Genomic DNA, 19,354 nt, shown 5'->3' with positions numbered 1-19,354 from the left:
GGGAGTGTTTTCTTTTAGCCATCCTTGTTTCTCTAATGCTTCCGTCCACCGCTGTCATTGGTGGCAAGCGTGTCTCGTTCACTTACGCATCCACTACAAAAAGAAATGCTCGAGGACCATGGGACACCAAAAGAAATGAATGTAAAGGATCAGTGCAAGTGTTTTGGCATCAGTACGACACCGATACTCACTATAGATTTTATTGATACTTGGATTGATCTGCACAGAAGTGGCCGTGCATGACGCCGCTGCTGGAGGAATGCAAACGGCAGTTTATTTTAAAGATCGTTGTTTGCGCAAGAAGAGACGTGACACAGCAGCGAGCGTTCCCTCGTCCCTGTATTTCCTTATTCTGACATCACTTAATCTGTGCCATCCATCCATTATCTGTACCGTTTCTCGTCACTAGGGTTGCGGGGGGGTGCTGGAGCCTATCCCAGCTATCTTCGGGCAGTAGGCGGGGGACACCCTGAACTGGTTGCCAGCCAATCGCAGGGCACACCTATACGAACAACCATCCGCGCTCACATTCATACCTAGGGGCAATTTAGAGTGTTCAATCAACCTGCCATGGAGCGAACACAATTATTCAAAAGTTAAATTTTGACAGCATTTGAGCTTAGATGTTTTAATGAAGGCCAAAATTTCAATTATAGGCTAATCTTCTATTTTGGCTTCATATTGTTATATCTGACTCCAGGCAAGTTGTGCCTCATGAACTTGGTTGTGAGTCACAGCAAGCGGGGCACTACTTTCGCCCACATATGTCTTTCCACTTGTTGTTACTACCTCTTATGGCACAGGCTTATTCAGCAAATGCTGGGCAAAGGGCCCTTGCTTGTCTTCCAACAAGCACCTTAACTCAGCAAGAGTCGCGGCAGCAGTGTGAGCTGCGTGTGGCGGGCAGGCACGTCGCGTGGTGACTCATAGCTGAGTCAGAGCGTCGTGACGTGTCGTGTCGTGCCGTGTCTCCGCCTACACGGCGGCGGCGGCCAATAACGCACAAGCGGCAGCCGCCACGGCACTGGACTGTCACGCCGCACAACCACCCAACCCCCACAGTCTGACTGTGTGCGGTTTTTCCGGAGACGCCACAGCGACTTGGGGGTGGTTACGGTTATGGAGGTTATATAGTTTACTATTAAGCCGAACATATTACTTCACTTGCTGCACTGAATTGCTTCATAAAGGACTAACTACTCTATTTACATACTTAATTAAAATATACACACACTACACGAACAACTACCCATTATATTTTCAGTAAGTGAAATAGAATCAATCATTACAGCCAAGAGCTTTCACAACATATTCAACATATTCGCAACTTTTCTGTCTCGCAATCATATTTGCGTGACAGTCCACTTGTGCTGCTTCATGGCGCCAACATAGCTATTAAACCAGACATGGTGAAAAACCTGATTTATACTGACCTCTATTGGCAATCAGATGGAACTGCAATATTGCGAAGAAGACAATAACAAGATGGTGTTTGATTGATTGACTTTATTTACGTTCGAAACGTGAGTGTACGTATGTGGTATATTGTGTTGTTGAAGTGTGGGTCTGGCTCAGCTTCCCTCCGGACAGGTCACCGAGCATGGCAGAATTGGTGATGAAAAAAAAACTTCTCTGACACAGCCATTTTGGTTAGAAAGTGATTTTATTCTTGTCACATGCTGATGTCAAAAGAAGTCTCCCCACAAAGAAAAAGGGAAAATGTGTCCCCTCTCTCCGGCCTTCCCTCCTTATAGGGAATGGCCACACAGGACATGAATGTCAAATTATACCTTGTTGCAGATGCATTCTCATTGTACTAGTCTTCGATTTTGCCCCCAAAGCCCTCTATGGTGAGAGCAGATGTGGTTGCTCTTTGAAGTGGCCTTCTGGTGCCATCCTGACTGCTACTATAACCGCAAGTGCTCCACACCGAGATACTGGTCAAGCCTTTTGTCACCCTGGACAGTAACTCATTTACATTGGAATTTCAACACAAAGACTGGTCACTTCTTTAGTCTCCAATTCCCTCATAGTTATTTAAAGAGAATTATTAAAATGTTCATAATAGTGGATATAAAAATACACTACAGTATATATATATATTTATATATATATATATATATATGATTGTATTACGATTACTGGCATTATTTTAAACACTTACGGGACAGAATGTCGATTATTTAATTTAGCAGGTTCATATTTACTGAATATGTTAAACATTGATGAAACAAGAAGCATTTATCAAATGAAACTAGAAGCACAAGAATGACTGAGATTGTAGTCCTGATGTTTACTGATTTATTATATTATTCTCATATGCTAAATTTATAGTACTTAGTTTAAATGTGTGAACTTATTTGACATTTTCAGTAGTGAGACAAACCTGCACATGTAGCATTTCCATGACCTGCACTCACATTCACAGCACTTCATGGACAAATACGACGAAGCACATTCTCCACATTAGCTGTAGCGATGCAAACATACCAAATTGGGCACTGGAGGACTCACACAGACGCTATCGCAAAAACACATTCCGAAAGACATAACAATAGGAGATCAGAGAACACACACACATGCACACACCCAGGCACATATACATACACAGACACCTGCACACCGACAAGAGTACAGAGGAATGCCAGCGGGGAGAGAGACGGAGAGACTGCCCGCCGGAGAAGGCCAGCCTTGGCGTGCCAGTCTTGGGGACCAGACGGGAATCAACCATACATACATGCAATCTCCACACAGGCCGGAGCCAGTAGCGAACCCTGCACCTCTGCGCTGTCTTGTACAATGTTCAAATACACAAAATAACTAATAAAATTTAGCATTCCCCAAAAACATGGCTGGAAGGTTAATTGAGCACTCCAAATTGTCCCTAGGTGTGATTGTGAATGTGAATGGTTGTTCGTCTACGTGTGCTCTGCCATTGGCTGGCAATCAGTTCAACAATACTTATTCAATTTATGTAATTCAAATTCAGTCTTTCGAGGCAATTGTTCAAATTAATGATTCAAATTCAAATACATATTTCAGATTCAGTTTTGGGAGGCAAATATTTCAGCCCACACAGGTTTGTTTTACTACTGTACTTTTGTATTTTAACCCATGTGGGTCTGATTATATGTGGTTGAGTCAAGAGAAGTCTTCAAAATCTGCAAAGCATTTTCAGTCTACATACCTGACCAACTGACACAGCTTCCGTGTCCAAATTGGATGGATAGATTGGTGGTGATTATTGTATAGCAACTTCATTGAATTTGTTTTTATGTTAAATTGCAGATCTGCCTGTAAACAGCCTTCATGTGTTTTGGCGCAAATTTGCTATTATTTAGCCTTTTGGATAAATTATGTACAAAATTGTGATGGTCCTAAACACTGAACACACGTTCTACTAAACAATACTCAATCCATTATTATTAAAAAAAAATCAGGAATAAGGTCACCCACAAAGATAAAAAAAAAAACAAAGAATTATTAATTGAATTGTAACTTACATAATGACTTAAGTAAATACAAAATGTCCCTAATAGGGTGCAACTCGCTGAAAGTCCATGTCTGATCAATTCACCCAGAATTAAATTAAGTTAAATGCTTAAACTCAATCAATAAAAGTTCAGAAATTTTAAAATCATTTACCTAATATAATTATAAAAACACGAACATGGATTGAAAAGTTAAGGAATGGCCCAACTTTGGACTACTGTGCCTTATTATAAAATTATTATGATCAGTTAAAATGCAAAAAAAAAGTGTAGATGACAAACTGAGGCAAATTCCTTGTTTGTAATAAATCTGAGTTTGCTTTTATTATGTTGAAAAACTATAGCTCTTGGTACCTGTATTGATTTGACATCAAACTGAGAATTCATCCATGTGGGCCCTGAACAATAAGTTTGTGAATGCCCAAAGTGATCCCCATGGACAGTTCCATTTGTATCTTAGCAAAAGATACAGTTTGCAATTGACTGAGATCATATTTTTATGTGTGGAATCATGAGTCTACTCAAACAGTCGTCCCGTTTCCAACACTGAATAACGTCTGGCAGTCAACATATATTGTTTTAAATGTTTTTAAACTTTGAACCCCCCCCCCCCCCATGTTTAAAATGGATCGCTCCACCTGTCGCCGCGTTGCTTAAAGCTGCATCAAATCTCTTGTAAGTATCTCACTCACTTCGAGCTCTGACTCACGCCAAAGATGAACTACAGAGACCGCTACACGTCGTCCTCCTACCGGAAGATTTTCGGGGATTCTTCCAGGTTCTCCGCCTCCTCTTCCTCCTCCTCCCGGATGAGCAGCTCCGCGTCTCGGGTTTCTCCGGGGCTCAGGTCCATGGCCGTGTCCCGAAACAGTGCCTCTTCCGTGGGCATGTTCAGGCGGCTGGGTCAACCTCCGGCCTCCTTCTCTCTTGTAGCCACGGATTCTCTCGACTTGACCCAGACATCAGTGGTCAACAACGAACTCAAAGTAATCCGAACTAACGAGAAAGAGCAGCTACAGGTATGTACTTGAGTAAAAGTACAGATGATTGGAAAAATAAAAAATAATGGTCAAAATATTGATTCAACTATGTACTTAAGTAAAAGTGGGGGAAAAATGCTCTAAAGTGTCCAAAAGTTTTTTTTTTTCGGTCAATACCATTTTGATAACATAGGGCAGTGAAAAACAATGCACAAGAAATACTTGCCATCTGTTATTAAATTGTAAAGCTCTTGCAATGAGAAGGAAATTCATTGCACAGATAATCATTAATGCAACATGTTTCTCTAGCTCTGCAAAAATTGTAGCGTGACTTATATTACAAAATATATTCCCACATCAAATAGATTACTACGGAAACCTGATGTCCACCCATCCATTATCTGAGCCGCTTTTCCCCACAAGGATAGCAGGGGTGCTGGAACCTATCCCGGTCGTCTTTGAGCAGTCAGCCAATCACAGGGCACACAAAGAGGAACAACCATCCGCACTCACAAACACACCTATGGTCAATTTTGGGGTGTCAACCAACCTACCATGCATGTTTTTTAAATGTGGGAGGAAACCGGAGTACCCGGAGAAAAAGCACGCAGGCACGGGGAGAACATGCAACTCCACACTGGAAGGCTGGAGCCAGAATCGAACCCTGCACCTCTGAATTGTGAGGCTCTCGCGCTAACCAGTCATCCACAGTTCCGCCTGAAAACCTGATGTGAGAAAAAGCACAAAACGTCCATATATTAAAACATGTAAACATTTGTTAACAGTAAGTGTACCTTAAGTGTATGTTTTTTTCCAGATTAGTTGAGGACTTTTTAAATGCCAGTAGTTGATGAGCTTTTTAGACGGACACAAATCCAAATCTTTCTAGGAGTGACAATCATCCAAAAATTACTTCAGTAATACCATGGATGGGGAATATCTTGCTTCTTATAATCTTAGTGTCATCAGTTATTGCTCCCTGGTTCACTTTCCGCCATGTCATTGTTGCCCCATATTTCTCCGTCTCGTAAGACATCAAGATCTTCAAAGCAGTTCATTTTGCCCTTCTCTTTTTACATCTTTTTTACATTGTCATCCACAAAGGCTGAAAAAATTAAGAAGCCTATTTGTTATTGCTTTGTGGTCATCTTATTTCAAATGTATGGAGTAAAAGTAAAACCTTATCTGAAAAATAAATATTCAGGCTAAAGTACTCAAATATTGTAATCAAGTATTTGTACTTCAGTGCTTCACAGTTGTCAATTATGAATAAGTGAACATCCACAACAGCAAAGAAAACATGTCCAATAAAAAAATAACATAGGACAATAAAATGTACTTATTTGACTCATGAGATATTTGCAAACTCTCGTGTTTCCCAACCTTTATTCAGGGAAGACACATTTTTCACAATAGAAAAGTCTTAACGGCACCAACAAAACAATCACAAAACACCCGTTTATACTAATATTATAATGATTTAATCTCAATTTGCTGAGTGTGAAATCTGGGCCTGGTTAGTTGAACACAAAGTTATTATTCTGTTGTATGAATGGCAACAGGTAAATACACAAATTTATTGTACCTTCAGCCAAAAATCCTTTACATATTCTGCCTATCACAATACGTGGCACGTAAAAAAAATTTTTAAAAAATAAATAAAATCAGGAGTGTTTGTGAGAGACAATCCTGAAATGATGTCCCTGACCACCCATCATATTTTCCTAATTCAATCTTTCACCATCATTCTAACCGCCAGCAGGGTTACTGCTACCGTACCTGAAAAACCACAATACTGTAAAGAGACTAACAACCAGTAGCAAATACCCATTTTAGGATGTCTCTTACCATAATTCTTTATAAAGTTAACACAAACACAGGTAAAAAAAAATTGCTCTATTAGCTCGGAGTCTTGCAAGCATCTTAAACAGGTTCAGGTTCATGTCGAACGGAAAAGAAAAGCATCCAATAAGGCATTTGTCTTGTTGCACAGGGTCTGAATGATCGCTTCGCCATGTTCATTGATAAAGTCAGACACCTGGAGCAGCAGAATAAAGTACTGGAGGCCGAACTGGTGACGCTGCGGCAGAGGCAGAGTGAACCATCACGGGCCGCTCATCTCTACCAGCAGGAGATGAGGGACTTGCGGGCCCAGTTGGAGGACCTGAACAGGGACAAGAACCGCATCCTGATCGAGAGGAATAACATTGAAGATGAGCTGCAGGTACGAAAGGAAACATGACTGTCTGGATCAGAAAATCCATGCTGTAATACAGTACAAAATTAAAGTCATAACAAAAGGAAGATACAAACATATGAAGGGGGGGGCGGGGTTAATATTATGAAAATTACAAATGTATATTTTAGAAACACCTACAGACTGTAATCATCCCTTTTTGTAGTTTTCTTTACCCGATCTAAGTCTTTCACAGCAAATTATTTCCCGATTACTATATGGTGTGATCTATCTAAAGAAAAAAAATCCCATTTTGATTCAGACTGCCAGAACAGAATTTGTTTGTTGTCTGCTTTGTTGTAGAACTGAAGAGATGTGTCAAAAAGTCTGATTACTTCAATTAGTTACAATTAGTTTTTGAGCCATTCAAAAATATTTGGAAGAACCCTCAATAAGATCCGATACAGTTGTACAGAAAGCCAGCTACACATTAATTCAATCAAAAAATAAAATTTTACAAAAAAAATGTTCATTCAGTTTTCCTTTGAGTCTTAAAGGGGAAGTCAACCCCAAACAATTCTTAAGAATTGTTCTATGCAGTCCCACTAGTCGACGAGGCTAAAAACAGTTGGATTATGCTGCTTAACTCATATTCCACTTATGCAAAATTAATCAGAATGCCATGTTTAGACAAATAAGTGCGCATAGAACATATTATTGCCAAGAATTTTGGGGGGTTGACTTTCCCTTTAAGGACTGGAAATTTAAATGAATTATTAACTGCATCATATTTGTCTTTTTGTTGTTGTTGTTGTTGTTGCTCACGTGTAACTCCACTTCAGAAACTCACTGTCAAGTATGAGGAGGAGTTGATTGTGCGTGAAGACACAGAACAAACCATGCGGTCCTTCCGGAAGGATGTGGATGATGCGGCAGCCTTTCGTCTGGATCTGGAGCGCCGAGTGGAATCGCTGATGGATGAAATCGCCTTCCTGAACAAAGTCCATGATGAGGAAATCCAGGAGCTGAGCAGCCTGATGGAGGCACAGCAGGTCTCCGTGGAAATGGAACTCTCCAAACCCGACCTCACCTCAGCTCTGAAAGAGATCCGCAATCAGTATGAGTCCATTGCCTCCAAAAACCTGCAGTCGGCAGAAGAGTGGTACAAGGGGAAGTTCGCCAGCCTTAGCGAACAGGCCACCAGGAGCAACGAGGTCATGCGAGCTAGTAGGGAGGAGATGAACGAGTTCAGGAGGCAACTGCAGGCCAAGACTTTGGAGATCGAGACACTGAGGGGTGCCAACGAGTCTCTGGAGAGGCAGATCACAGAGATGGAGGATGCTCACAATTCTGAAGTCACAGCATTGCAGGTATGCAATACTGTGAACTCCCATTAATCATTCCAAATACGTTCCAGACTCACCATATCAAACATTTGACGTTATTAAAAAGCACAAACATTTCAAAACACTTTTTACAGTATTCCTTCATGTCTGCTCACACTCTAGATAGAGATTTTGTTCAACACAAAAAAATACCAGCGTGACTTGAACCTGAAGTGAAGGTTGTCAGTATCTCCGACTAATAGGATTGAGCAGTTCAAACTCATCAATTATGTCACAGCTTGAGTTTCATTAGCTCAGAGCAACGTTCAAGGTGGCCCCAACTTGTCAATGTCACGGGCAAAGTCACACAGAAACTAGCTGGAGAAATACAGATGATAACCTACTCATGGTCACATTTCGAGATTATCACAAAATGTTTGGTCCTGGGTCCAAATTGCTCTTGCTGTCGAATAATATTATCGGTAATGCAAACATACATAATGTATTCATATTTGTTAGATTATCAAAATGCTGCATCTATAATATTGCCATTCGTTAATGAGCTGGGGGAATGCAAATAACAAAGTTGTAATTACCACTTTATGACCGTTCTATTGACAGTGATTAATTTTAACAATGAAAATTATTAGCCATTTACACTTCGACATCTGTTTCAGGAGAAATACCTTAAAAAAGACATTATTAAGATTAAATTTATTATTAAAATTTAACAATGACTTTTCAGGATAGCATGACAAACTATAAGTCAAACTGCTTTAGTGTGGAAGTCACTTGGGCTTAGACAGCGAAAGTTCTTAGTGAACTGATCCTGTGTATCGAGATTAACCCGGACTGCTGCTAAATTGGATACAGGAAGGCCATCTGTTTTCGCCGGCTATTTAGGGAAGCTCAAACTAAGTACGCTTCAAAGGTTACGGTTGTCTTTTAAAATACAAATTCTTAAGGTGTATGACCTTTCCCGAGTGTCTTTTCATCGTAATGCTTGACTTCTTCGAACAGGACACGATTGGCCAACTGGATACTGAGCTGAGAAACCTCAAGGGGGAGATGGCGCAACACCTGAGAGAATATCAGGACCTGCTCAACGTCAAGATGGCATTGGACATTGAAATAGCTGCATACAGGTGGGCAGACATGAGCGGTATGAAAATGGCATATCGGGATTGGCAGGACCAAAATGATCACCATTATCAGTATTGTAACTACGGTATGTTCAAAAAAATGGAAACAAGAATTTATTTTACATTTATCTGTAATGTGCCTAAAGCATGATCACAAGGTTTGACTCAGGACAATGTCGGGCTCTCGCCAGGTCCACTTACCAAAATGCCCCACAACCAAACAACAAAGTCAACTTCTTCAATTCGTCACAAGGGCGGAAATAGGAAGTTGGTTTGTTGTACAGACTAAAGATTTGAAAAGCCGATGAAGCAGAATATTAAATAAACGATGCAAAAGTCATTTGTTGATAACGTTAAGACTTATCTTGAAAACCTGTTTTCAATTCAAATCTAATCACGCTCTATTGGTCATTTTTTTTCCATTTCTAACGATGGGAGTCCTCCCCCCCTCCGTGCATGGAAATGCTCATCCTAGTCGTCGTCACCTTATCCTTTCTTATTAAGTTCGGAGTAGACAAAACATTCTGGACATTAAAAAGGCAACTCGCTAGTTTGATAGTTTTGTGGCAGTAAATGCTGCTGTATGTACTTGCGCATTGATAAGTGTATGACTAGATGCCCCCGTACATCAATCAAGGGGCAAAGTTCATAACAGATATGTTGATAAGCTGTCTAATTGTTTTTTGGTTTTGTTTTGTCTTTTTAATTAATTCACTGCTGTTGTCAGGCACCCATTGTGTATATATATATATATATATATATATATCAATGGTATAAAATTGGGAGGGATGGCCGTGAATATGTTAAAGCTGCTCTAATGGAAATCTGATGCCAATTCAACATCATTTGATGTCATATTGATGTTGAATTGACATCAGATGCCCACTGGAAACCTACACTCCCATAGCGAGCGATTGGTCAATCACAATCGACGAAATGGGCACCCCTGGCCTATGACATGAAGCTATGGGGTCGGCAGAATCAACGCACTAATGCTTTAATAGCTCTGTTGGACCAACCAGAGGATGGAAAAATACAAATGTCACTTAAAGCGAGTTAGCAGGCCTGTGGTGTTAAATCTGAATGGTTAAACAAATTACGGTACTAAGTACAATTATTGTTATATTGTTGCTTTAATATAAGTGTCCTCTTATCCTACAAGGAAGCTGCTGGAAGGCGAAGAAACTCACTTTAACTCAGGGATGTCGTTCGGAGTCGCCAGTTACAGCTACCAGGCCCGAGCCCCGGCCGGCTCCTCCAGAAGCGGCCAGCGAGACAAAGACGGAGCCAAGAAGGAAAGCCTCAAGGAGGAGGAGAAGGACGAAGCAGACATCAATTCCAACAACTGAAGTCATGGACGCAGACAGGAAGGGAGACAAATAGCATCTATGTATTTCTTCATTTCTAGTCTATACTGTGTATACGCAAAAAACAGGCCCAGACATCACATATTACGTAATATAATGTTTCTGGAGTGATCATTTTAATTTTGAACATTTTACCCTCAAAACACGGGTCAGATTATATTTGAATTCTTTTTCCATAGTGCAGAAGTCTGAAACATGTCGAACATTTTTGGACTCTAAATATTTCTCAAATGGAAGCTTGTATCATGTAAACCAGGTGATGTTAACCAATTAGAGGACAAGAAATGGTAAAATTGATAAACCAGTAGGAATGTTAGAATTTAAGTCTTAAATATTATCAGTACACATAAATATGCCGCTGCTTTTTCATCAGAATCAGAAATCCCTTTATTGTCATTGTACTCAAGTGTGCAACGAGATTAGAGAGCTCATGTTAAATTTCCAGATTAGTGTTTTTTTTCTTGAATGTTAACCAACCAAATAGCATGTCTGCGGATTGCATATCGGTTTCATTTAACATTGCTCTTAATGTCAGGAAATATTTCCGAGAAGTGGTTGTGAAAAACATGGGAACAACTTTTACTTGACTGTTTAACATCACGCTACAGAGACTTAGGGGAGACAAAAATGAAAATAGAAGCCTGAATAAAGTTCAGCAGCTGAAAAGGTCTGTAATTCTTTTATTCAAAGCAATCTCACTCGCACATCAAACCTGACAAAAGTCGTTTTTCACAGAAGTCAATTTCAGCTTCATGTCTTATCCCCCCCAAAAATACCCCAAAAAAATATCTTATCAGATATAGAAAGCATGCACATGTCTGGAACAAAAGTTCTTCTGGGACTGGGTTGGAAAAATCCACAGCTTTCAAGACAGTGTGAATCTACATTATGCTTACAAATCCTTGGCAGTTGTTCTCAGCTACAAAAAACAACGCAGAAAACATTGATACAATGCAGCCAAGTATAAAAAAATATATATAATCTAGCTGTGTCCAGCAAGCACAGTGATTGACATGCCCTGAAAATAGTCTCCATAAAATCCCATCATATTGCTGTTCCTAAGAACTTTTTTCCAGTCATATTGCAGTTATTCTGCTTTACAAGGGGTGTGAAACCCTATCCAATCTATCCCTTCTTTCCTTTCAAGACAGACATGACATGACCAAGCCAAAGTGCAGCACCAACAGACCATCCTGAGGACACATGAAAAGAAAATCTTTTTCAATAAGCAGGAATAATATTCTTTTCTTCTATAATACCCTCTATATGACAACTAAAGGTAGACTAAGAAGACTCTTGTTTCCACTTGGTAATAGCACTGTTGTTACTATTCGTGAAGACCAGGAGAAAAGTTCATCTTTAGTTTTGATGATTCGAGAGGTACTTCTCATCTAACATCTGTGCAAGTAGCATGGGCTCAGCTGTGTCATTTTCACATTGGTCTGGTACCATACTGTAACATTAGAAATATGCCAGCAGAAAAGCTCAGTTTCGACTAACTGGCGAGGCGGCAACGGCAGCATTACGCATGAAGGACTACATTTTTCATGATTCTTAGACACAAAAGCCGAAAGTACGCCTGCTTGCGATTTGATGTGGATGAGAATGAGAAAGCAAACATGAATATGAAAGTACTTTGGAAGGGATTTAACTTCACAGTTACCTCTCAGGCCCACAGACCGCAGTGAAATCATCCCATATTGTAAAAATTGGAAACACGTAACCAGAAATGCTCAGCTGACAGCTGCATTAGGACTATTTCCCATGATGATGCTAATATAAAAAAAAATACACAATACTAGTAATTAAAATAGTGGTGTTTACCTGCAAGGCCTCTGCTCCCACAGAATTTTGTACATCTTTCAGTGACTGATACTGATCCAGGAGATGATCTCCACAAACCACATCTACCTGCAAGACACAAAATTATGTTTAAAAAAAAAAACAAACTTTGACTCCATACAATAGAACGGTGGTCCCCAACCTGGGGTGGGGGGTTGCTGGCGGCCACTTATTGTGCAGAGCGGGCTTTATAAGTGGGCTGTTTTGGGGGTTTTTTTTCACTGATTTTGCTAGCTTGTAGGTTTAATATTTTAATGCGACAGAGATAATTAGCATCTTGATATGCGTCACGAGTCCATCATAGAGAGCTTTAAAAAAAAAATTTTAAAAAAAAAGAAGAAAGGTTTCGGTCTCGAATATGAAATAAACCGTAAGTACTGCATTTTTTTCTTCTTTCATCAGTGCGCCCTGGTCCAAAGTGGCCCACAGACCCGGCCTGGTGGTTGGGGACCACTGCTTTAGAAAACTTTTCATTCATATGCCATGTAATGTCTTAAATACCAATGAAGAATGGTGAGTAAAAGAGCAGAAGCTGAAAAGAAAGTAGCCAATTTCTAGTCAACTTTAAACAGGTTATACAGTAGGAATGTTGTATAACAACGAGACCTGTGCAACTATGACCTTCAACATTGGGTTAGTCCTCCTCCATCCTCCTTACTTTTGTCGCAACAGGTATCACTGAGACCAGGAAATCGAGATAAGCTGCTAATCCTCAACTAGGTGCAACAAAATACAAACTACACACTCGGGCGGGGTGTGAACCTGATCACACAATGCTCAATGAGTGCAATAGAAAGAAGACATTAATCAGAAAGCTGTGATTGTGATGGTTATCTTCAGCTCACTGTAAATTCCTTCTGCCATCAATCTATAGGCAGGCAGGTGTTCATGTATTGCATGCTGTCATTCCTGTGACTAGCTTTGTGACCACCAGAATTCTGATCCAAACTCTTGTGGACAAATAGGGGTGCATTGTCGGTGTCACTTGATTAAACACTAGTCAGTCTGTCTTCAACTAGGTCAAAGATTCATTTGAAAAAAGTAGTTTGAGGTCACTGGAATGGTCTAGGTAATTGTTCAGGGCATGATATGCTGCTTTCTGCCTCAACTCAAGAAGCAGAAAAAAAGAAGCTAACATGACATCCAGAACCCAAAATTAGGAAACAAAAATGACAAGTTTAATCCATTGTTCACATGACTGAAAAATAACTGGTCCCATTCTCTATAGCTCGACCTTTACGTTGCACTGGTCTGTGTGCATGTGACAGTAAAGGAGATTCTGTGCTGACCTCGTCTGAAACAACAACCAGGCTTAAGATGACTCTGCAGACTGATTAATCTTCTTTAGCGAGTTTGGCCAACTCACCTGGCAAGCTGGGCTAAGTCCCATCTTCTTCCTGATGAACAGCTCCACATGGCGAATGGTGGCATCACCTGACACACGCACATAGGGCCTCTCTAGTGGCTGGACAGCAATGGAGTACAGCAGACTACAAATCAACATGTTTCTTTATGTTGTACAGGGGTCCCCAGTTTATGACAGTTCCGTTCCGATGGCGGCGACGTACCCGAATACGCGAGTCAGACCATGTCATGCTACCCATCACCGATACTACCACAGTGGTAAATTAGCAGACACATTTTCAGGCCAAATAAGTCCATTACACTCTTAATTAAACCACTTGTGACATTTTAGCACCCTCTATTTGTGTAAGGCTGACACTGCAGGCCCCAAGAAGCACATTAACTGTTGAGAGAGAGCAGAGCACCGAGCAATAACTTGTACGAAAATTAATATGAAACTATTGTTTACTTTAAGTCAGAATAGTCTTAAATACCATCAACCTTGACAATTACTGAAAGACGATTAGTGCTGATTTTTCACTTAACCTTGTAACCATTGGCATACTGTTGTAAGCTCTATTTCGTATTATTCCGTTTTTAGTTTTATCTGGTGAGGGAAAGTAGATTTGGGAGCTTCATAAAGGTTTTCAAAACTTTTCACAAGACCAGGTTGTTAATTTGCGAAAGGGAGAAAAGAAAAAAGTTTGCCTCATAACCGATACGCAGTATCTGACCCCTGCTTGTAACACACCTATTCCATCTTATTGTTTTATTTATAGAAATACACGTTTCTTTTTTTTCTTTGCTCAAAAACTTGACATAATAGAGCAAAATCGAGATCAGTTTAAGATTCCACACCCAAAAATTTGTTAAAAGCAGCTGTCAGACCTAACTCAACAAAAATTGTGTCGTATCGCTTGGGATTTGAGATCAAGATAGAATCTCGGCTTGTCGCATCATTATCAGGGAAGGAAATGAATATATAAATTTAGACTTTATGGAGTTAAGTTGGAAGTCCTAATGCGGTTGTAATGTGAATCACTCATGGAATGACTCGTCCAATGAAATTGATTGGTTGAAACTAATTGTTGCATAATGTACTGAATATAATACTACATACAATTATATCAATATAAATAAATATAAAATTATACTTAATCAAAAATACTATATTTCATTTATTGATAACCAGTGGTGGGTAGTCTGTCAGTCTCGACAGACGGCCTTGTCAGTTTGTCACTGAAGGACTCCCATTCCGCCGGTGGACTGACGACCGACGAAAGCGTTGAAACAATGACTGACGGAAACACAATTAGGTCATTACCTGCTGCATATCATACATAACCGCGAAATGTCGGATGTTAGGACAGTCATATACTGAGGACCCTCTGTATTAGTTTTGGTGCTGCAAATCTTGAGTGTGAATTTGAATGCTGATCAGAATTCTCTGAAAAAGCCCTGAAGATGAAATACAATTACCTTATAGCTGTTTATACCCTCTTCAGCGCTGAAAGAAAAAATACAGTCAATACATGCTTTGCTTCAGTCAGCATGAGAAACAGAACCACCTGCTGGCACTCTTTCCCCACGGCGATAAACTACTGGAACATAAAATCTGCTTCGTGACAGGGGTTGACTTACAAAATTGTTAGAACTTCAAAGACATTTTGCAATCCACAACTTTAAGTACGGTTATTTTTAGACTCCATTTCGAGTCCATTCTCACTTTAGAAAACATACTGACTTCATAACTGTACCTACAAAGCGTTTAAAGCAAGTCAAGGCGACTCACCCAACAAAGTCCAGCAACAGGGACATATCCAGCTCAGGCGGAATGTTGATCACACACTGAGGTATTGGGTCCTTCTTTTGCCTTTTCAACCCCAGAGTCGCTGCAGTGGAGACCACCACTGCCGCAAAGAAAAGCAAGACCAGCCACAACGTTACGACGGCTCTCTTACCTTTCAGCTCAACGAGTACAACACTGTAAATTACAAACTAACTGTCTGACAATGCAAATTAAACATTATTGTTGTAATTACATTTTTAACTATTTTTTTAATATACAAGTTTCATAATGGAACTTAGTGTAGCTGTACTGAGCACTCCATTCTATGGCCGGTTGCTGCAGGTTTGAATTTTGGTAATGTGCAATTATAGCAGTTCATGTAGAATGTTGGCAAAGGCATACGGGGATCATGAGTGTCACTATTTCTACAGTAATATGCAATTTATGCGAATTGAAAATGTACCTGCTCAAAATGACTACACCTCAATTGATTTGTCAAAAAACCTTGATTTTCCTATCAGAATCAATATTTTCTGTGGCACACTAAAAACCATCTTTAAATAGTCCCCCCCCCCCTAAGACGTCGCCCAGGGTTGCAGCTGTCTTCAAGCACTCCACTGTTTTGTTTTTTGCATTTTGACAAATGGATTTACTTTTCATTTTTATTGTTTTATGACCTGCGTTAATACCCTTTATGGAAAAACTTTACCTGATTTGGGTATCGCCAGCCCTCGTTTTTTGTAGAAGTTACACTTTTGTTCCCCTTCAACTGCAGTATAAAACACACAACGGTTAGGTCAGGAATTAAAAACAATACAATGAGGATGCACCGAAAATCCTGTCACGGACGATTTTCGACTGGAACAACACAGCCAAAACAGAATGTAAATAACATAAATAATATTTAAAGCAAGTACTTTGGTCGCGTGAACAATTACAAAACCACAATCTCTGTCCGGCAGTGCCTTTGTAACGTCCCAATCATCATGGGGCAATGCCTTGCAGCTCGGCTAAGGACGAGAGTTACAAGAAGAAGGTAAAAAAAAATGGCCGAGCAGAAGTGGGCAGCTGAGAAATGAGTCCAAAACTCCCCGCTGAGCAGGCAGCGAGAAGGCCGGCAGGCTGCTGAGGACTGCCTCTCTGGCAGCTGTGAAATTACTGTATACGCATCGATCGGAAGGAACCAGAGAGCAAAGGGGAGAAAATGATCCAGCGGAGGACTTTTCTTCCATTTTAGGACTTTATGGTATATGTTTTATTTGTATTTGTTTTTTTATGTTTGGGTATTCAAACTTGATATCCTCATTATCTGTTTCGGACAAGATTTTTAACTTCAGTGCATCCCCAATATACAATTAAAAAATGCATACGTTATTAAGCTGGTGTTTATCAAAGTTGTATAGAGTATGCTTACAGTCTTCCAGGAAAGGAACCATTTTGTACACAACATCCTGCAGTTGTCTGTCAGGCCTGTCAGAAGACAAATTATATAGAAAACATTATACACATTATTGAACAGTAACAGTGATGTGGTAAACAAATCTATCAATATTTAATGCACAGTATAATACATAAGGCACAAATGTTACAATTCCAACAAATACCTTATATTGTAAAGTGGTTGTGTTTGATGGACTATAATGGTGCATGATGGACACCTGTTGCTGTAGAAAAAATGCTTCACAATGCAACTTTTGCAAACTAGGCAAAGACAAAAAAAAGAGCCAATTTAGACACAGACATGATTGTAAAACTTTAAAAATGACAATATGGGCAAACGTGAATTTCAGCAATTTAACATATACCAGACAATCATGGCAAAAATAAATTATGATATACCATTGAAACCAACAATGACAAAGTCAAACTAAAATTAATCATTTGATTGCAACTTTTGGATCTACTTACATGTGTGTAAGCACTCTGTGATGGTGGTGGCATCAATCAGGAAGCCGCAACATAGGCCACATCGAATATAAGGGTAGAACTGATTGAGGGGGAGCTTGGGCTGTGGATACCAAATTGAAAAAGCATCAAATAAAATGCTACAAGATCAGTTAGATCTTTTTTTCCCTGTGCCACCCGCATCTTGGGGCATCTCCAATTTTCACATCACTTGAATCTTTCGCGTGTGCCATGAAGGGGGGGTTGGTCCCCCAAATAATGACAGAAAAAGACACACTAACATCTAAACTTCAGAAAGAGAAAATTGGAGCAACTAATATTAGATGATGAAAATATACGCATCAAATGATGCAGAGGAAGGGTGTTCAGTCGCTCACTTGGATGAGACAGTGTCGACCTCTTAATAGGCCTAATTTCAACAAAACAAGAAATAGGGTTTGTGAAGTGTCATGTCAACTTATTCGGACAAAAGCATGTAATGGATATCCTATTACACGACACCTGTGAATTACTTTACATAATGCATAATATAAAAAATACATATGTCTGGAAAATGAAAAGCGTCCGAAACTATACTTAAATCTGCATAAAACACAAAAAAATTAAGGAATCTTGAATTATTTTTAATCTGATGTCCAACAAATGATCTACCAACATGGAGTAATTTTTTTTCCCATTCAACAACGATTTTGCACAAAGTTTTATGTGGCAATAATCACTTTTAAATACCGAATTATATAAATGCGGTCACCACGTTAAACTGAATTCAGCAAGCGCTTGTTGATAACTTGTACAGTATAACAAATAGTTACCTCGTCCTCGGTATCGCTCCCCGATAACATATGTCTGGTGATACCGCATGCAGACGTTGACATTACCCAAATTGGCGAACCACACTACCCAGAAACCGTAAAGTATAAGTCGATAAGTAAAACGAAAGCTTTCAACTATGTATAGTTCGACGTATATGTAGCCGGCTAGCTTTAGCTTGCTCCTTAGGATTAAAGTAATCTAAAAGTATTCAACTGCAAGTGGAACTTGGTTGTTGTTAGCAAATCATCTCAAAGTAAGCGACGCGTGCATCTGGGTCAATAAACTTATAATATTAACGGGATAACACGGAGTTACCGGAAAGAAACAAAGAAAAAAAGTCCCGTAGTAAAAATCTACACGTGCACTTCCAATGTAGACTTGTGTTCGCGGTCATCCCTTCTGGGAAACCTATCCAGCAGTCAGAAAGTTGTGTTTCCGGTCTGCAGTTTTCACAATAAAGTGAGTCCGTTTGTTTCTTTGTCTCCCCACCGTTTTGGCGTGACCGTTTTTTGTTTGTTTGTTTGTTTGTTAGCTTTTATTCTTTAGCTTTCCACTCAACATGAGACTTTCGCTGTTCTTCTGGTATATATTTTATATGTATTTATGTGTTGTAGTTTGTGTTCTAATTTCCTGCTAATTTATATTTATTTTATTTATAAAGTAATTTATTACACCACAAGGATAGCACTGCAGCTCGTTGTTGTGAAATGCGCGATATTAATAAAGTTGTATTGTTTTGTATTGTATTGGTAGGAATGGTTAAAGGAGCTTTTTGTGTGGGCTGGCCGTGCAAATCAACAAAGGAGCAAGTGCACTATTCACTATTCACCCTCCACATGCTGCTTGACCAATGGCGAGTACGAATTTCTTTACCAAGATTTTTTTCCTTCGATACGCTAGCACCAAAGCCACAGAACTGCTAAACTAAATGCCCCCAACACCACTTTTTCAATTTCACCAATCAATCAAGGGCAGTTGTTCAGAATCTAAGGCTAATCTGTGCAACCAGATGTGCAGCTCTGCTTACATTTTGGATTTGATATGATGGTGTTTCCCCATTGCACATCCAGACAGTAAAATGAATTTGGAGCAAGGTCTTGGGAGCGCATTTTGGACTGGAATCAGGACACTTCCACCAGGAAAGAAGGCTACGTGTGGGACTAGAGGGTTTGTGGAACTC

At 39.8% G+C, this 19,354-nt stretch overlaps 2 protein-coding genes across 2 annotated transcripts; one reads left to right on the top strand and one right to left on the bottom strand.

Annotated features, from left to right (window-relative positions):
* The first annotated feature begins 4,163 nt into the window (after positions 1–4,163).
* LOC148330558 (alpha-internexin-like) lies at positions 4,164–11,147 on the top strand. Its single transcript, XM_088304902.1, has 5 exons — positions 4,164–4,510; positions 6,465–6,695; positions 7,490–8,017; positions 8,993–9,117; positions 10,277–11,147. The coding sequence occupies exons 1-5, from the start codon at positions 4,208–4,210 to the stop codon at positions 10,461–10,463; spliced, it is 1,374 nt and encodes a 457-aa protein (XP_088161028.1). The 5' UTR covers positions 4,164–4,207; the 3' UTR covers positions 10,464–11,147.
* pcgf6 (polycomb group ring finger 6) lies at positions 11,128–18,615 on the bottom strand. Its single transcript, XM_088304903.1, has 10 exons — positions 18,174–18,615; positions 17,365–17,464; positions 17,061–17,157; positions 16,871–16,926; positions 16,166–16,225; positions 15,460–15,577; positions 15,147–15,174; positions 13,690–13,788; positions 12,306–12,392; positions 11,128–11,674 (listed from the first exon to the last, which is right to left on the bottom strand). The coding sequence occupies exons 1-10, from the start codon at positions 18,234–18,236 to the stop codon at positions 11,624–11,626; spliced, it is 759 nt and encodes a 252-aa protein (XP_088161029.1). The 5' UTR covers positions 18,237–18,615; the 3' UTR covers positions 11,128–11,623.
* Positions 18,616–19,354: the final 739 nt, after the last annotated feature.

This window comes from Idiotropiscis lumnitzeri, chromosome 9 (genome assembly GCF_059441095.1).
Source record: "Idiotropiscis lumnitzeri isolate Australia: NSW breed Sydney's pygmy pipehorse chromosome 9, RoL_Ilum_1.0, whole genome shotgun sequence".
Lineage (NCBI taxonomy): Eukaryota > Metazoa > Chordata > Actinopteri > Syngnathiformes > Syngnathidae > Idiotropiscis > Idiotropiscis lumnitzeri.
This window is presented reverse-complemented; position numbering and strand designations above follow the sequence as displayed.